This window comes from Biomphalaria glabrata, chromosome 10 (genome assembly GCF_947242115.1).
Source record: "Biomphalaria glabrata chromosome 10, xgBioGlab47.1, whole genome shotgun sequence".
Taxonomy (NCBI): Eukaryota; Metazoa; Mollusca; class Gastropoda; family Planorbidae; genus Biomphalaria; species Biomphalaria glabrata.
Window position 1 is genome coordinate 36,643,459 of NC_074720.1, and position 17,487 is coordinate 36,660,945.

At 33.0% G+C, this 17,487-nt stretch overlaps 1 protein-coding gene across 2 annotated transcripts; it reads left to right on the top strand.

Moving 5' to 3' along the window:
• The first annotated feature begins 421 nt into the window (after positions 1-421).
• Positions 422-16,850, top strand: LOC106072338 (F-box only protein 47-like). Of its 2 annotated transcripts, none has more exons than XM_013232697.2 (10): positions 422-477; positions 2,125-2,312; positions 3,346-3,513; positions 4,227-4,303; positions 4,805-4,991; positions 6,300-6,470; positions 7,435-7,596; positions 8,299-8,441; positions 13,037-13,196; positions 13,377-16,850. In XM_013232697.2, the coding sequence occupies exons 2-10, from the start codon at positions 2,135-2,137 to the stop codon at positions 13,475-13,477; spliced, it is 1,347 nt and encodes a 448-aa protein (XP_013088151.2). In that variant the 5' UTR covers positions 422-477; positions 2,125-2,134; the 3' UTR covers positions 13,478-16,850. The 2 variants fall into 2 exon arrangements, with proteins under 2 accessions (XP_013088151.2, XP_013088152.2); XM_013232698.2 differs by lacking the exon at positions 422-477 and adding an exon at positions 569-777.
• Positions 16,851-17,487: the final 637 nt, after the last annotated feature.

Sequence of the window (17,487 nt, forward strand, 5' to 3'; positions counted from 1 at the left end):
CCCCAGGAAATAGTAGTGGAGATATACAGCAGCTTCTCTTCCAGCCAAAAAGGGGTCTGCCATGGGAGTGCGCTAAAAACTTCCCATCCCCCAGCCGGGTCTGGGGCAATCTCTGGCACAAAGCATTTTCCTGCGTTAATGCATTCATGTGTATTTAAAACAATTCGTATTCTCAAATTGATGTAAATTCGAGGGTAGTACTGTGCCACATCACCAGAAAATTTGTCTGTGGACACTGTTAAAGGGACTACAATGAATTTTGTTTCACTCTAACGAAGCTTGACCCTGGTAGTACCAGAGAATGAGTATTAGTTCGTTTTTCATTTAATAATATTAATAATCATTATACGGTAGTGAAAAAAAAAAAAAAAAGCGAAAGTTTTTGAGCACCCTTTTAAGGGAGGCTACTTTAATTTCAGCGTTTGCAAAAGTAAAACTATTGTCTTGGTTCAAACAGCTCAAGTTAATTAATCATTGGTAATTTTTTTTTTTTTTTTTTTTTTTTTTTTTTTTGAATATAGATTACAGGCTTACTTCCATCTTACATTAACTCTATTTAAAATCTAGATTCTAGTAAAATGTTGACTAAATGAAGTAATTGGGCTTAGGCCAAGTGGGACAATGCCACAGGCTGGCACAGGCCCATCGCTTGGGCTTGAGGCTTGAGTGATTGAGTCATGAGTGGCTTGAGCCAAGTTGAGCAAGTTCAAGTTGAGGGGGCCCTGCGACAGAACGTCAGAATTAAGATACCCTTGTCAGTGGCGTCAGTCACTCAGTGTGAGTGTCAACTTCGGAAACCAGATCAGTTGTCATAGTCATAGTTAAAATTAGTTAATTTAAAGACTAAAGTTGTTATTCAATATTTCAGAAGCCTTTTCCGGCTTCCTTCATGATCTCTAGTGACTCTAGAGACGAGTAGATTTAGAATCCAGATAATGCAGATATCTTTATACTTTTTATACTATTTATAGGTACTATGATTTACTCTTGGGCCTGTCACCCTGTGTAAAGCGGCATATCACCGTATGACACTTGCACCGGGCCCCGCATACTGCGAAGGCCACCTTGTGTTAAACTGATATAATCTTGTAAACTCTATTGTCTCTATAATTAATATAATAGTATTAATACTCTCTGTAGGTCTATATTTATATTTAGTTATTTAGTATTTTAGATTCTATAATCTAGACATAATAATTTCATAGATCTAGATTCTAGATCTAGATCTCTATATCTAAATCTAGATCTCTTGATTAGACCAACTCCCCTACTAGAGTCTAGAGGTCTACAGAAATCTATAGGCTAGATCTAGACATTAGACTCTAGATCTAGAGATGATAGATCTATTCTCATTTATCTTGAGTCATATTTTTCATTTGTTCTAAATTCTTTTTTAACCTCTTAAATCTTTCTCCAAAGCTAATTTGCTTCTACAATAGGGGAATGCTGATGGACAAGATATTTGAATACAACCCTGTAAAGATTCTGATATGTCAGACTATCATATTCTGCTTTACTGTGTCTTATTGGTGAAAATTCTTGACTTCTCATACATATTCATGTTCACACCTTCAGGATATATTTGCCATTAAGCACTAACTCTTTTAAGGACTTCTTGTTCTGAAGCTTCTAGTTTTGATAAGATTCCCTTTTTTTTTTTTTTGCTGCATCACTGTATACCTTTGTGCTAGACTTTAATGAATCCATCACAGGTATAAATGTTGATTCAGTACTTTTCTCTTGACCCAAGATTCTCTTCAGCATTGCCTTCATTATCATTGCCTTGCCTTCTTTTATATAACTATAATCTATTTTATTGTAACCCATATCAGGCATTTTTTCTTTGAAAAGAAAAAAATATCCCTTGAACCTTTTATGCGGGTCCCCAAGAAAGTATAGCTTGTGTAGTATATTTGTAAATTCTGCACCAGATCTAATAAAATTCTCATATGTAGATCTAGATTAGACACTAGATATAAGATTTTAGATAGATTTACCATACTATATCTATTAATAAGCTTGACTATTGAGTTTTGATTAACCCCCCCCCCCCCCCCCTTTTTTTTTTTTTTCTAAAAAAAAAAACACAACTTGATCTGGACTAGGTTTTTTTTTTTTCTGCAGCTGTGCTATTATGGATATAAAATTTTACTTACTCTCCAAGAAGCCTAGGCGCTCCAGCAGATCATCAGTTAAAGAAAAAAATGTTCACACTGTCGCTAAAAAGGTTGAATCATTTCATTCTTGCCCTCTTGGATATTTTGATGCAATACCTATTGAATTACGCTTCAGTATTTTCCAGTTTTTAACAAGTAAACATTTTTTTAAATGAATTAATGAAGTTACTATTACTTATTACTCTGAATATAGACTTGTAACAATTTTAAAATAGATTTATTGTTATATTTTTGTGCACTATATATTTGATTTGTAGACTTACTTTATGCAAATGCAATAATCCCTCAAACATAATCACCTTTTAGTAAAATCTCCTCCAGTATTACAGGTCGTAACTGGAGGAGGGGGGGGTGAAACTTAAACATTATATAATAATTCATTTTCAATGTGAATATATCTCATTCATGACCCTAGACGTTTTGAATAAAAAATATCAGCTTATGGCTTCTCCGGGTTGATCAGATGATCAGATATCATTAGTTGTCCCTTGGCGATTGTGCTAATTTCAATAAAATGTTTGAGGTTGCTTGTTTTTTTTTTTAACATATTAACTACACTTCCTCACTTCAGAATATAGCTAAAAGCTTACATTTTGCATTCATTTAAACAAATTACTGCTGCTTTATATATAAATAAATGATTTATTTATTATATTATTATTATTTATATTAATTATGCATTAGGCCTACTTACTTGTTTATAAGAATCTGATTAATATGCTATTGTCGCAGACATATATCGTTTTAGTTTTTTATTACTTAATGTTGTGAAGATTGAGTTATCACAATTAGATTAATTTTTCATGCTCCTTTTGATATACTGTAAATAATCACTTTAACATGAATTTAAGGCTATTTTTGTTTTCACAATTGAGCTAATTTAAAACTTCAAAGACAATGTTATCAAAGACAATGTTATATACTAATTCAGACATTATTCAAAAACAAATTAATATTTCCAAAAAAATTTTGTCTTGTTATTTTTATATTACTGACTTTATTTTTTACATTTTTTTTTTAATGGAGATAGGTCTTATTCATTTTTAATTATCCATTTGTAGACATTTTGATAATTCAACTTCACAGTTTTTATACATAATATCATTATAAATGTTATCTAATTTAAAAAAAAATGTTTAAAAAAGCCCAATATATATATTTTATTCAGTTGAAGACCTCAGCATTTTAACTATTGTCTCAAAAACAATGAGGAACTTGATTGAAGGTTACAGAGTAACTCGATTCTCTGGCCCCCACTGTATGTCTTATCGTGATCTCCATTTACGCCTGAGTCTTGAACAGCAGACTGAAATGTTAAGCAAATATCATAAACTAGGTAATGTACTGATGACATCAATGATTTGTACCACATGAATACATTTGTAAAAATGGTCCACTGAAAGAGAATAGCTAATGCTATTTCTCGAAGAAGTTTCTATTTCTTTTTAATTGGTGATAACAAAATGTATAATCAAGCAATCAACTATAAAGCTAGATAAATGAAATATTGACAAAAATTAAGTTCCTTATTTATTGTGTGGATATAAATATTTTTGAAAGTCATTTCTTAGGCACTTAGTTGTTTTTTTTAGTGATATTCTACACTACAATTCAATAAAATCATTCAGTTTTCAAATCATTTAGACTAGTGAGAATGAAGTTTAACTTCACTATACTTTCTTGAGGCCAATCATATTCATGGTTATTATAGCCTATATAAAATACAGCATATAATTTAATAAGATGCCTGGGATTTGCTCTGGATTTTCCTCTTGATGGTCCCAGATTTGAACTGTGCTCACCATCCTGGGGTTTAGGGTAGGATGTAATACTCTTCAATTCTGAAGGAACATCCAAAACATTTCAAACAAAAGAAACATATTTAACTACTTATAAATAAAGAAGAAAGCCCATTAGTCAAGAGATGAAGAAGGTATTATAATTGTTTTTATTTAAAGTATTGGTAGATCTTTTTTGACATTGAAATTTCAATAAATTGTTCTTACTCACATATGTTGTATACTAAATGCTTTATTGTTTACATTTCAGGCTTGTTGGTTAAGCGATCAACTTGTCTCTATGCCACAAAAGATAGATTAAAAATCATAAATGAATTCCTGACTAGGGTAAGGTTTTTATTTGTTTTGGTTTGCATTAAATGTTATGATTATCAAGTTGACAGATTCTTTATTAGAGCTATATAGATTTTAGAAACCAACTCCAATGGACACTATACTAAATAGCTCTTATCTTATTTGAAAAGTCATATGAATTTGCTACTTAACCACAAATGGCCATACATTCAATTATGTCCTGAGTATACATTTTATTGTTTTATTTTACCATTTAAATCAAGGCCACTCATGTAAACTCCTTGGCTAATCTCTAAATAACTAATTTCTTTTCAGTTAAGTGTTCATTTAAGCTGATCAGATTAACTGGGTTTGGCTATATTATAGGATTTGTTTCAGGATTCTCTCAAATTAAGCAGCAGGTTCATTTAACCAGTGGTGTGCTTAACCAGATTCAGCTATATTATATAGCCATGACTAAAGACTTTGTTTAGAGTTAATGAATTCTGAATGTTTGATGTGAGCTATAGTAGTACTAAATCTTCCATTACACAGATAGCCTGTAGCAATTCTGACAATTGTAAAGACCCGTCACGTTGCATAGCTCTCTTGTGTTTTGGAAAGTTTCTACACACAGTCATTGCTGGCTGGGATGACAGTGAGTGCCAGAGAGCATTTGACACAATATGCCAGCACATGTGTATCACCAAACATGTCAAGACAGTAGTGTCAAGTAAACCAGGTGAAGTTTCAATACCAATATTTTGGAAACAATTTATATCTTTATATTGTAGATAATCATGTTTATACTTCATTAGTAGTAAAAAAAAAAAGTTCCCCTTTTAAACCTTGCCATTATAGGGCAGATGATCTTAAGGTCATCTGTTTTCTTCTTTGCCCTTGATATAACAAGCAAGGTGTCATAGAGCCTTTACTTTCCCCAACTAAAGTTATGTACCTGTTTGAGTTGGGTGGACTCAGGGGCGCCCTAAAAATCCTGAAAATTCACCCAGACTTTACCTAGATTTGAACCCATAACCCCAGGTTTAGAAACCAAGCTATTATCCACTTAGCCACCATGTCCCCAATATACTTCAGTTATGCTTAGTTAAATTCTTCTGATTTTCATTTTAAATATCTTCAAGTAAATTCAAACATTTTAATTATATATCAAACATCTTATTGAATCTACCTGACTATAAAACAATTATTCTTCACATTTAAAAACATGTATTTCAAATTTACATTCAAATTACATTGTAAACATTTTTTTTATATATATTAATATTCCAGACTTTTGCTGTGTAAGTTTTTGATTGGTAGCTCATTTCATATAACACTTTCTTGCATGATAAGTAGAATCGTTGTGTCTTGGCTGTGGAGTACTAATTTTAATTAACAAAAAAAGAAAGAAAAATTAACTCTATGCTAATAAAATCTATTAACATTTTACTTTGCTTGCAATTCTGTTAAAATGTGACATATACATTTAAAAATCAAACTAAAATGTGAATTAACTTTTCTAATAATATATTTCTTAAAGATGGTTTAATAAGCAATTAATGTATGAAAAGAAATTTATTAATGAATACTTTTCTTTTAATGATATTCATTTAAAAAAAAATAGAATATGGATTACATTTTGAAATGAAGCCCTATAAAAAAAAAGATAGTTTTTAGCAAGTGTTATTTCAGTAAAACAAAAAAAACATTTTAAAAATTCTTGTTATGCTAATAGGGCTTTATAGATTTAAAATTTCAATTAAGAAACTTGAATCACTGTCTGTATAACAGCTGTACTAGTTTTGTTCTTTCAATATCTTTGAGACTTCTTTCCTTATTAAGCTGATTAACATTCTACTAAGAACCTTCTTACTAATCTAAAATATTAATGACATATTTTTAACTTGTTTAATTAATATTAGTATAACAGATTAGTGTATTCTACAGTGTAGCATATTACAAAGACTTTGTGTTTAAGTATTGAGAACTGTATTTTAAATTGTACCTTAATTTCTGTGATGATAAATTTGAACAACTTTCATTACAGGCTCCCATGGCCACCTGGAAGGAGTTGTTCGTCAGTTTTTTAGATGGATATTCTTAGACCAATGTACAACTATACCAGACAAGGCATTCTGGATCAGTCGAATTTTAAAACCATGGCCCATAGTTTTTCAAGCCAGATTGCTGTTCATTATTTATTCTGGAAATTTTACATGTAAAGTATTTCTTTAATTAGTAAACTGCTATAGTGTTTAATATATTTCAAGTTTTGTAAGGTCTATTTGAAATATGTGATAGAGTGACCTCCCCTCTCCTCCTTCTCCTTTCTATATCAGCCAAATGATCTTGTCCATTCAGAGTCCAATTACTTCTAGTGCTAGAGCTGATTGGACTCAAAGACTTAAAACGTTACTTAAAAATCACCTCTTCAAGGTTTATTTTCATCAGTGTACATTTTTTCTTTCCTTTAGACTGCAGAGCCTGTCTCACATTGTAGTTCATACTTTTTTAGCATCTTGAACATTAGGTTGCTGTTTGCTTTTCTCTAGCCAGTGGACTGTGGAACTCAAGTCTCTTTCTAGTCATAGTAAAATGTCCTCTCTTCATCGTCTCATCAGAAAACTATGAAATCATTAAGCAAGAAAAAAAACTTATTTGATATTGTTATTTGTCTTGTATTCATTTTTCACAATGTTGGCGTAATAATAGTGTAGAAAATGAGGTAATTTCTGGTTTGAAAAATATTTTGACAACTATTATTTTCCTTCTTTTTTTTTTTTTTTTTATAACATACTGAGTTGCATTGATGAAATTTCTTTTAAAGCAATCATCATGCAGGATTTTTATCAATGCAATAAGAGTAATGTGATAGATCAATAAAATTAGATGTTTGTAAGTTAATTTTTCAAGTGAGGGTTAATTTTATCAAAAGATTTTAGTTACAAAACATAAAAGTATGCAGGGGAGAGCAATAGAAATAATGCAAACAGCAATACTATATTTGTATTCTTATTGCCCCCTTATCCTGTTTAGACTCAGCTACCCAATATTTTTCTGTTATCATTGAATTGTGGGTTTTTTTCATTACTGTTCAAAATATTGGTGAGTAAAGGTAAGTACTACTGTCTGAGTATAAAACTTGAGTAAATTATACTAATTAGGCTGTTACTATATTTCAGCTGGTGAGATCCAGTGGCATGAGATGAGTGAGACCACTCCAGTGGACACAGAGCATTCATCAATCTTCTTCAGCAGTATCTCCAGCATTCTTCAGCTGCTTCACCTCCACAGCACTGAATGGACCAGTGATGAAATCATAAGTATTATTGATGAAATGACTAGTAAGTACTAGTTTTGGAGTCCATGCTTATTATCTACCAATTATAGTATGGAAAGGGGAAGGAAAGGCATATTACCTTCTACTAAGTTGAAAAGAATAGGGCTTGTAATAAAGTAGTTAGCTTCAATACTAAGTTGAAAAGAATAGGACTTGTTGTAAAGTATTCAGCTTCAATACTAAGTTGAAAAGAATAGGGCTTGTTATAAAGTAGTTAGCTTCAATACTTAGTTGAAAAGAATAGGACTTGTAAAATAGTTAGCTTCAATACTAAGTTGAAAAAATAGGACTTGTTGTAAAGTATTCAGCTTCAATACTAAGTTGAAAAGAATAGGGCTTGTTATAAAGTAGTTAGCTTCAATACTATTAATTTAGTTGTTGTTTTGTATCTTGTTCCGTTAAATCACTACAAGTCTATATCTTCTTTTCTCTAAAGAAAACAGTAAATTAATAATTGAACCAAATGTCCTAGAGATAAAGGGGTCATTTGTTTCAGTGTCTATTGGTTCATTGAAGTTTAACTTGAGTCTTTACTTTTCCTTGTTTCCACAAAAATTCGCTTTACAAACTTTTTAAACAATATAACTATTCATTATGTATATTAGTTGTGAATTCTTCTAAAAGAAAAAAAAAATCATTGTATTAATAATAATTGAAGATCTTTTGGATATGGCCTTCTGACTGATGTGGTTGATATGGTTGTTAGGTACTCCAGAAGATTGGTTAGTAGAGAATATTGCTGGCTTACTTCTTGCATGTGGAGAATGCTTGGCAACAAAACTCTTAGCCAGCAAAGCTATCAATGGAAAATATGTGGAACTTGCTAGCATCATTGCATCATTATGTCTTGTGAGTATGCTAGTAAATTTGTATTTCATAATATAGTTTTAATGCTAGGGACTTGGATATAAAAAAAATATTGTTAAATAATAAACAGCTAAAACCAACTAAAGAATTACACATTTTATTTAGTAAAATGCATGCTAATTGTTTTACTTTATGCCTCTGTATTATTACTTAGGAGTTAGGTTGCTTGATATGAATGCATAAAGAATCATAAAAGATAATGTTGTAAATCTATAAATAGAGTGGGGCATGGCTTTCATGTAAAAGTGTTTTTACGTTCATAGTGTTTTCAAGAATCAGGTTTTCTAATGTCTCAGTCACTTTATCGCATTGGCCTCAAATCATTTATAATTAAATAGGGGGAATAAATTATACAAAACAATCTATGAGATTATTAGGTACAGTTTAAATGAAATTAGCTCATCACAAGGTATAGACATTATGAGTACAATTATAAAGCAGTAAAATAAAAAGCCCACAGAAAGATTGTGCACACTGACTACTTAATAAATGCAATAGATTAAAAATATTGTTATGACTCTACATTGCGCACTGTCATTTGGCGCGACATTGTGTACCAGAGGACACGATAGAGAACAGAGGAAGAAAAAAGATGGCCGATGATTCGAGATGAAAACGACTCTTGTGATGTGATTAGTGTAATTCTAGATCTAGTTTCCTATTTGGTTATTAAACATTCTATTTTGTTATTTCATAATCCTTTCGTTGAGGTTATTTGGCTAAGTTATAGCAATTGGTGTCAGAAGTGGGATCCTCAACGAAAGGGGAGAAGATGTTCTAGATCTATGTATGGGACATTGAACGAGTCCATTTTCGGGTAAATCAACATAAGTTTTGATTTTAGTTGATCAACGTTTTAATACTAGATGGCGTCTAAGAAAACACTTAGTCAACTGTCATTACAGGAACTTAGGCAGGAACTCAGAGGTAGAGAGCTGAAGGTGAGCGGCAACAAGGAGGCACTTATGGAGCGTCTTAGGCAAAGCATGATAGAGGAAGAACAGGACCCGGAGACCTATGAGTTTGAAATAGAACCGACTATGATGGAGCTTTGGAACATGATGCAAGAACAAGGCAAAACAAATACTGACATAGGGAACTCGATGAAAGAAGACATGAAATCATTAAAGGATGAACTTAAAAAAGAAATGGGTAATGAACTGGGCTCTATAAAATCATTTGTGACCGAATTGAAAAATGGCATAGACAGTTTCAAACAACAATTAAGAAATGAGGTCGCTGAATTAAGGTCCCAAATGGTGGGAGATGTTGATTCTAAAATTCAACAATTACGAAATGAAATGAAGACTGAGCTGGAAAAGAAACAAGATGTGGGAGCTACTGTGACTGAAATGACGGGGAAGATTAAACCACCGGTGTTTGACGGCTCTGTGTCTTGGTCAGCGTATCGATTACAATTCGAGGCGGCGGCGCAAGTCAACAGATGGGTTACCAAGGCAGATAGGGCAACTGGTCTCATGTTGGCACTCAGAGGCAAGGCAGCCGAATTGATACAGACTATGACGGATCGGACAGACTACGATGCCATGGTCAAAACAATGGAACTACGATACGGCAATGAACACCTGCAGGAAGTTTTCAGGATGCAATTAAAGAATCGACAACAGAAAAACGGAGAGACATTACAGGAATTAGCAGCAGACGTGGAACGTCTCGCCCGTCTTGCCTACCCATCGGCAACACAGGAACTTCTGGATGTTCTGGTCACAGATGCTTTCATAGATGGAGTGCGAGATTCGGAACTTAAGAAAGCCATCCGAATAAGCGGAAAACGGAAAATCAACGAAGCCCTCATCTATGCCCTGTCCTACGAGGCGGCCGAAGTTTCAGCGAGGAGCATACACTATTGTCGGACGTTAAATGTGGCGGAAGAGGAGGATCTGCCGAGGCGGATTCGAAGAATGGTAGAAAAGGCTTTAAATGAACGGGAACATTATCAGACCTCAAGGCGTAGTAAAAAGACTTTTCGTTGTTGGAATTGTAACACTCCAGGTCATTTACGGAGGAATTGTAACATGTTGTTTCAAGGCCAAGGCTGTGCATCGGAACGTCAACCGCTACGATTCTACGGGCTTAGGGAGCAAGAACGGGCAGCCCAGGAAATCGAAACCCCGAGAATAAAGACTCCTTTCAGAGTGTTAGAACAAAGCAGAACCTTGAGAGTGCAGGGAAAGATTGGCGCTGGTTCTTATAGGTTCCTCTTGGACACAGGGGCTACGCGGTCGATAGTTGGACCCAGTCTGATTGGTGATCGGGAAATAATACGAGTGAATGGCTCTACTCTTAAAACGGCAGGTGGCGAACTGTTACCTATATTAGGACAGGTACGGCTTAATTTTGAAATAGGAAGTCAACCATTTAGTCATGATTTTCTGATCGCCAATGTTGTCGACGATTGCATCCTTGGTCTGGATTTTATGCAGGAATTCGGTTTATCTCTAAACATTGGAAGTGGAACTTTACAATATGGACACATAGAGTTCCCATTGCTTGATGATGGTGTGGAAGGCATTCAGGTGAAACGAATCGAACATACGACCATACCAAAGTGGTCTAATCTGTCAGTAAACAGGTATCATAAAAGGGACAAACTGAAGTGGATCGAACTGGAAGGCCAGCTACATCCTAGAAGAGCGGAGATTGAAACATCAACCAATCACTGTTGTGGCTATACGGGTAGTTACAAGGAAAGTGTTGGTGGTGGCAGCGCCGTCGATGATCATAATGACACATCAGATGCGTCTAGCTTTCAAGATAAAGAAAGTGGCAACCTTTTCAACGATAAGCGCGGACCCGAAAAGAAAACGCTAGATGAAGAAACTAGAAGAGTGACCTACAGGCAGAGTGAAACTATTGCTTTCGATGTCCTTGATATGAGTGCTTCAATGGGCATGACCAAATCAGACAACGTTGGGTCTGTGTCCAATACTCCTGTTTGGCTACCACTACTAACTGCAGACAGAAATTTAATAAGAACTGTACGGGCGGCACCTCGAATGAAGAATGCAAATACCAGAAAAACCATCAACAGGTCTTGACTTGACAAACGTGTGTACGTCTGCCTTCACAAAGCAGAGTAAAAGATGAATCAATTTCAGCGGAAACTGGACACTGATAATGTGGTTAATGGACATGTGTAGACAGGCCTACCTTCTGGAGATGGCTTGAAATGACAGTGTGTTTATGACCTGGCCTCCAGTGGGACTATAACTTTCTTGCCAGAACTTCATCTGCACTGACAATTCTTCAGCCCTAGCGAAAATCTGGTCATGTTCGGGACGAACATAACTAAGGAGGGGGCAATGTTATGACTCTACATTGCGCACTGTCATTTGGCGCGACATTGTGTACCAGAGGACACGATAGAGAACAGAGGAAGAAAAAAGATGGCCGATGATTCGAGATGAAAACGACTCTTGTGATGTGATTAGTGTAATTCTAGATCTAGTTTCCTATTTGGTTATTAAACATTCTATTTTGTTATTTCATAATCCTTTCGTTGAGGTTATTTGGCTAAGTTATAGCAATATGATGAAAACTTTTTTGTTTCCAGGCTAAAAAAAATACAAAGATAAAAGTTTATTATTGATTTTGCTACAATATGCCAGATGACAACTACCATAATTTAGCTACATCCAATTTTATGTGTGGCTGGTCTTGTCTGATTTGTATGATTATAATTAATAATTTTCTCATTTTAATAATGTTTCTTTTTTTCTTCAATTCTTGGGCTAGTGGTACTATACTTCAATAATTTTTTTTTATATGATTGAATAAAATAATTACCAAATTTTCACCAACTGAAAGAAAACACAAGGAAGTCATTTACTTCAAGCGTAAGAATATTTCTACTTCACCACCATGTCTCTACTTCCTGAACTGGACATTGAACAACATCATTTAATTTATGATTATAAGGGAATTAAAATAACAACTATAGAAAAAGTGAAAGGCAATACTGTTATAATCTTACACTGTTCACAATTATAACAGACTAACTTACATCATCATGAGAGCAAGATTTAAGAAAGTAAAACATCTGATGAGAACACTGGTGATATATTTTTTCAACATTATATAGTTTTTCCTTCAGAAATAAAGATTATATTGTTCTAATCCAAACCTCATACAGGGAGCTGGAAATAGTATTGGGCATTGTTTAAGCCCAGAACAACATGTGATGACAACCAGGCATCCATTCTAGTTAATTAGAGTTAGAAGGTAATGGGAAAAAGGACATTAATAATAATTATAATCTTTATTGTTCCTAAGGAAATTTGTCTTACTATTTGTGCATTGCACCAAACAAGACATTATAACTATAGAAAACCAAAATATACATTCACATGCCACAATCACTAAAGAAGACATTGGTGGTTACAATGGTTACAGTTTGATTGACCGGAACAGTTATCTATCTTGACATGCCCTGGATTGTTGGAAATTGAATTTTGGGGCTCAAATATGTTTAACTTTTTCATATTAAAAATCTAGCCTGTTAAACCTGTTTTTTTTACTTCATGGAACCAGTCTGTTCAATGACTATTGTGTTTCAGGTTTGTGTTAAGCACAACCATAGTATCAATCAAGTGATGACCATGATGGACTGTATCATTGCTGTCATAGAGAATCCCAGGGAGAAACTTGTCTTTCTGAATAGAATCTTGGACACATTCAAAGAGCTGGTTTTAGATACACATGAATTTACTGACTCAGGCAAGCTTTTTTAAAATTTTCATTTCAATGTTAGATTTTCACATTATTGTACACCTAAACAGGTCTAAGGAAAGAATTATTTTTTTTATATTTTAGTAGATATAATTAAACAAATGTTAGAAGAATTTTATTTACTGTAAGAGCCTACTTTAATTGTGTGTGGGTTATCTTTCTGCACAGATGATGCCAATGACAATGAGTTCTTCTTTCATGTATCAGCCTTGACAGAGTTCACTAGAAAACTTGCCCATCTAGCCTACAAACACATTCTACCTCATTGATGCTGACACCATTGTAGTACCATAAGTGTCCTTACATTCAATCTTCAGGAATGATGGTAAAGTGAACAGCCATAAAAAAGGTGCTTATATTAGTATTTTAAGACCAAAGGATTTATGAATATTTTTTTAATATCTGATTTTCTCCTGAACATTATTGACAAAAGATTAAAAAAAACATGTAATTACCAAATATAAATTCACCAGTACTCTTTTTTCTATTGTTATCTCGAAATACTGCATGCTCCTTAACCATTCTTTATCTAAACTACTGATGCAATAAATAATAATAAATATATTAATTGTGAAAAGAGTAGACTACACATGTACCAGCTGAAAGGATAGAGCCATTCGCTAGAACATGTCGCCAGGTTGTTCTTGAAAGGAGAATGCTTAAATAATTATTTTTAATTATGTTGAAAAATTAATCATTATCTGAGCGTATCTGTTCTTAAGAAAATAGCAGTGGCCAAAACATTTGTTTTTAAATGAAATGTCTCATAGATAGGCCAAATTGTGCTGAAGTCAAACTGCTCACAGAAATGTTGCATTTACTTAGTTTTCTTTTAATGTCCAATCATATCCAAGTACTCATTATTAAACCATTCATTTCATTGTACAAATTTGGCAAGATTTGAACATTCCTAATGTGTTTTTAATTAGGCAGCTTTCCCCTCTTTCTCTTTGTATGATAATGTGACTTCACCCCCAAAATGTTCATGAAATGCTTTGTCCTAAGTTGACATTTCTTGTTAAACATTCTGGTTTACATTATTGTAGAACAAGAAATGTAGCATTGAAACCAAAGCTCTATGATGATTTTTTTTTTGCTTGTCATGTTACTCACAACTTGTATATATTTTGTTAATCTGTAATATTTGGTTTTGCTATATCTTGTCTCAGTATTCTCAGAATGTTCTTGTTATTTGAATGCCTTTAAAAAAAAAAAAACTATGATGGAAGAATGTCTTTTAAGATCCAGGGCTAAAACCTTGTACATTTTTCATATTTTTGGTTTAATTTTGGTTTTAACTAAAATGACTTGGAACTAGGATTTCAAAAATGTGTAGTCTGAAAGATTTATAATGATTTTTATTGAGCTCTAAAGACAAAACCCCCTCCCCCTTTTTTTTTTCCCAAACACACACACACAATTTTACATTCACGTATTAGCAACGCAGCACAAAAAGATTAACTGCATGGTCAATTCTGAGGGTAGAAAGCTCAATAAACACAGTGTGACTTGGAATGAGGTCCTTCAAAGAAAACAAAAGCTTCTAATAATAGAAACTTTAAAAATTTATTTTTGATAAATGGTGTTTGAGCAGTAGGTTTGTTAAATGGAGGGTATTGGGTTTAAAACCATATAAAATGTGGACAATCTTACTTTGCACACCCATGCTTACATAAGTACCCGTCATTTGTTTGGGAATAGTCAAGATGGCTGTTAGTTATATCAAACAAATAATATCTCAGTATTATGATGGCCACAGATCAAATGGGCTCTAATACACCTCACCCAGATGATGAGGAACTACTATCATTTCATTCCTATTAGTGTATTTTATAGTATTATTCATATTTATATTACTTTCTGACTTTGTATTAAGCATTCATTAGATAAGTTGTTTTTTTTTAAATCTTAACCCACGAAGCGTCGTCGGCCGATTATATCGGCCCACATTTCGTTTCTGTGGCGTCCCGGCCGATATAATCGGCCGACTTTAGACTGATGATTTTCTATTCCAATCCACGTTTTAAAGTGACCATTTTTAAACTTCAGATCTATTAGACATTCTTCTTCCTGTCAGATCCAAAAATAGCCCATTTCCCCATCTGTTTTTGTGTTTACATGCTGATTATTCACCGGCGAATTTTTCTTGCAATGTCCGATGCTAGCCCAGGTCCATGAGATGTTACAAAACATAAAGTTTCAAATACTTTTAGTTGTTCTTTTTTAATATTACAATTAGATTTAGATCTAGGAATAATGAGAATATTTTATATATTAGATCTAGATCTATTCATGAAGTGGCCGATGATTTATGTCCGTACTGTCCGTAGTCATCTAAAGTCTAGAGTCTATATCTAGACTCTATATCTAGACTCTAGACTAGAGACCGGACTGGATCTGCACCTAGACCTAGTCAAAATTTAGTGAAATTTAAGACATTTTAAGATAGATTGAAGCATATTAATGATAATATTGACTTCTTTATGCATTAAGTATTCTATTTTTTCAATCTTTAAATGCTTTTAACTTAACTGAACAAAAAAAAAAGATTTTTATCTATTTTTTTTTCCTTCACTGTTACTTGTATTAAAAGGGTAACCAAGTCACTAAAAAAATTTTTTTTTTCAAATCTAATGGTCCATTTTTAACAAAATTATATCTATTTATAAAGGAAAATGAATGGGCTATCCAATTACATCAAAACTTTTGTTATAGCTCTAAAAATGTTTCTCGCAGAGGTCAGCAAACAAGCTTTTTTGTTGATAAAAAAAATCAATCATACTAATTAGGTCAGGGTCAAGGTCAACTGATCAAATTCAGGTGTTCAATATATGATCTATAGTGTTCGCTGTCCAATTACCTTTCAGAATATATATAAAACATGGATATCAACCTTCACTTTATGGCATTTTAAGACCATTTTCTAACATGCATTAAAAATGCTAAAACTCCCCGAACGCCACAGAAAAGTTTCTTAAGACGCTTCGTGGGTTAAAACACATTTTAAAAGAAATGTGATGTCTGGTACGTAGTTTTGATGGCTATTAGTTTTTTTGTTTTTTTTAATCTCAGGAAAGCCATCACTTTCCACTCAATGTTTTTTTTTTGAGTGTTTTAGAGAAGCACTCTGCGCATACAGCAGCCATGTTATATTAGAACAATATGTACTCTATTGCCATCTTTCTGTTCATCATCTAAACTTGATAGCCATGTTCTGTGATAAGTAGGCAGCAAGCCAATGCCAAATAAATTGTGTACATTTTCACAACTGTGATATTTATTTTTCAATTCAACTTGATATGTTGTTTGACATGTTAGGATGGAAGAGCTTTCTAAAAGCTTTTTTGTTTTTAATGTACATTTTATTTATTGATGGTGGCCATTCATTATTTGATTCAAGTCTCTTTTAATTATTTATATCATTTTGTGTATAGTTCTTTTGCCATTTTCTTTGGAATGTATAATATTGTATTCAACATTTCACTGCACATACAAATTCAGAAGCCAATAGTTTGTTTTAAAAAAATCAAAAAAAAAAAATCATTGTTTGGAATCATTTAATAAGCCTTTTTTTTCAATCTAAAGACATTGTTATTCATGTTAACCTCTTCTTTTGTTTATTGTTTCAAATTAAATACTGTAGAGTGATTCATTTCCAATGATTTCGTATTTTTATTTCAAATTGTCTCACTTGTGACTTTGTCATGGATTTATATTGTTTACATTTAATGGTTGCTTTGTTAATGTAGATCTGCCAACATGATGTAAACTTTGTAAAGACATTATGTGATGGTGTTGGCATCTAGTTGTTCTATAATCTCTGTGCTAGTCTAAGTAGGTTAGGTTAGGGTTTTAGATACCTGAAATTCTGATTTCTATGTCAAGTGGGAGATAGGTAATGATGATAAAGTTCTTCTTTTGTTTGTTTCTAACATTTAATGGTGATGTTGGTCAGATCAACCAATAACATTAATCTTACCCTAACATATTGGTTTTAGCCTGCTTTGATTGATAGGAATTCTTGGCCAGGTTTTATACACAATTTTAAACCCTTACATAGTTTACACATGCTTAAATGACTTGATTCACTTAGAGACTGTTGTTCAGGTTATTTCAAACTTGATTTCCAATCATTTAATAAAGAAACTATCATACTCTTAATGTCAAACTTGCCAGCATGAATGACATTTGGCACAAAGTAAACAGACTAAATGATTGCCCCTTTTTGTATTAATCTTCATTCACAATATTTTGGAACATCATATAAAGTTCAATAGTA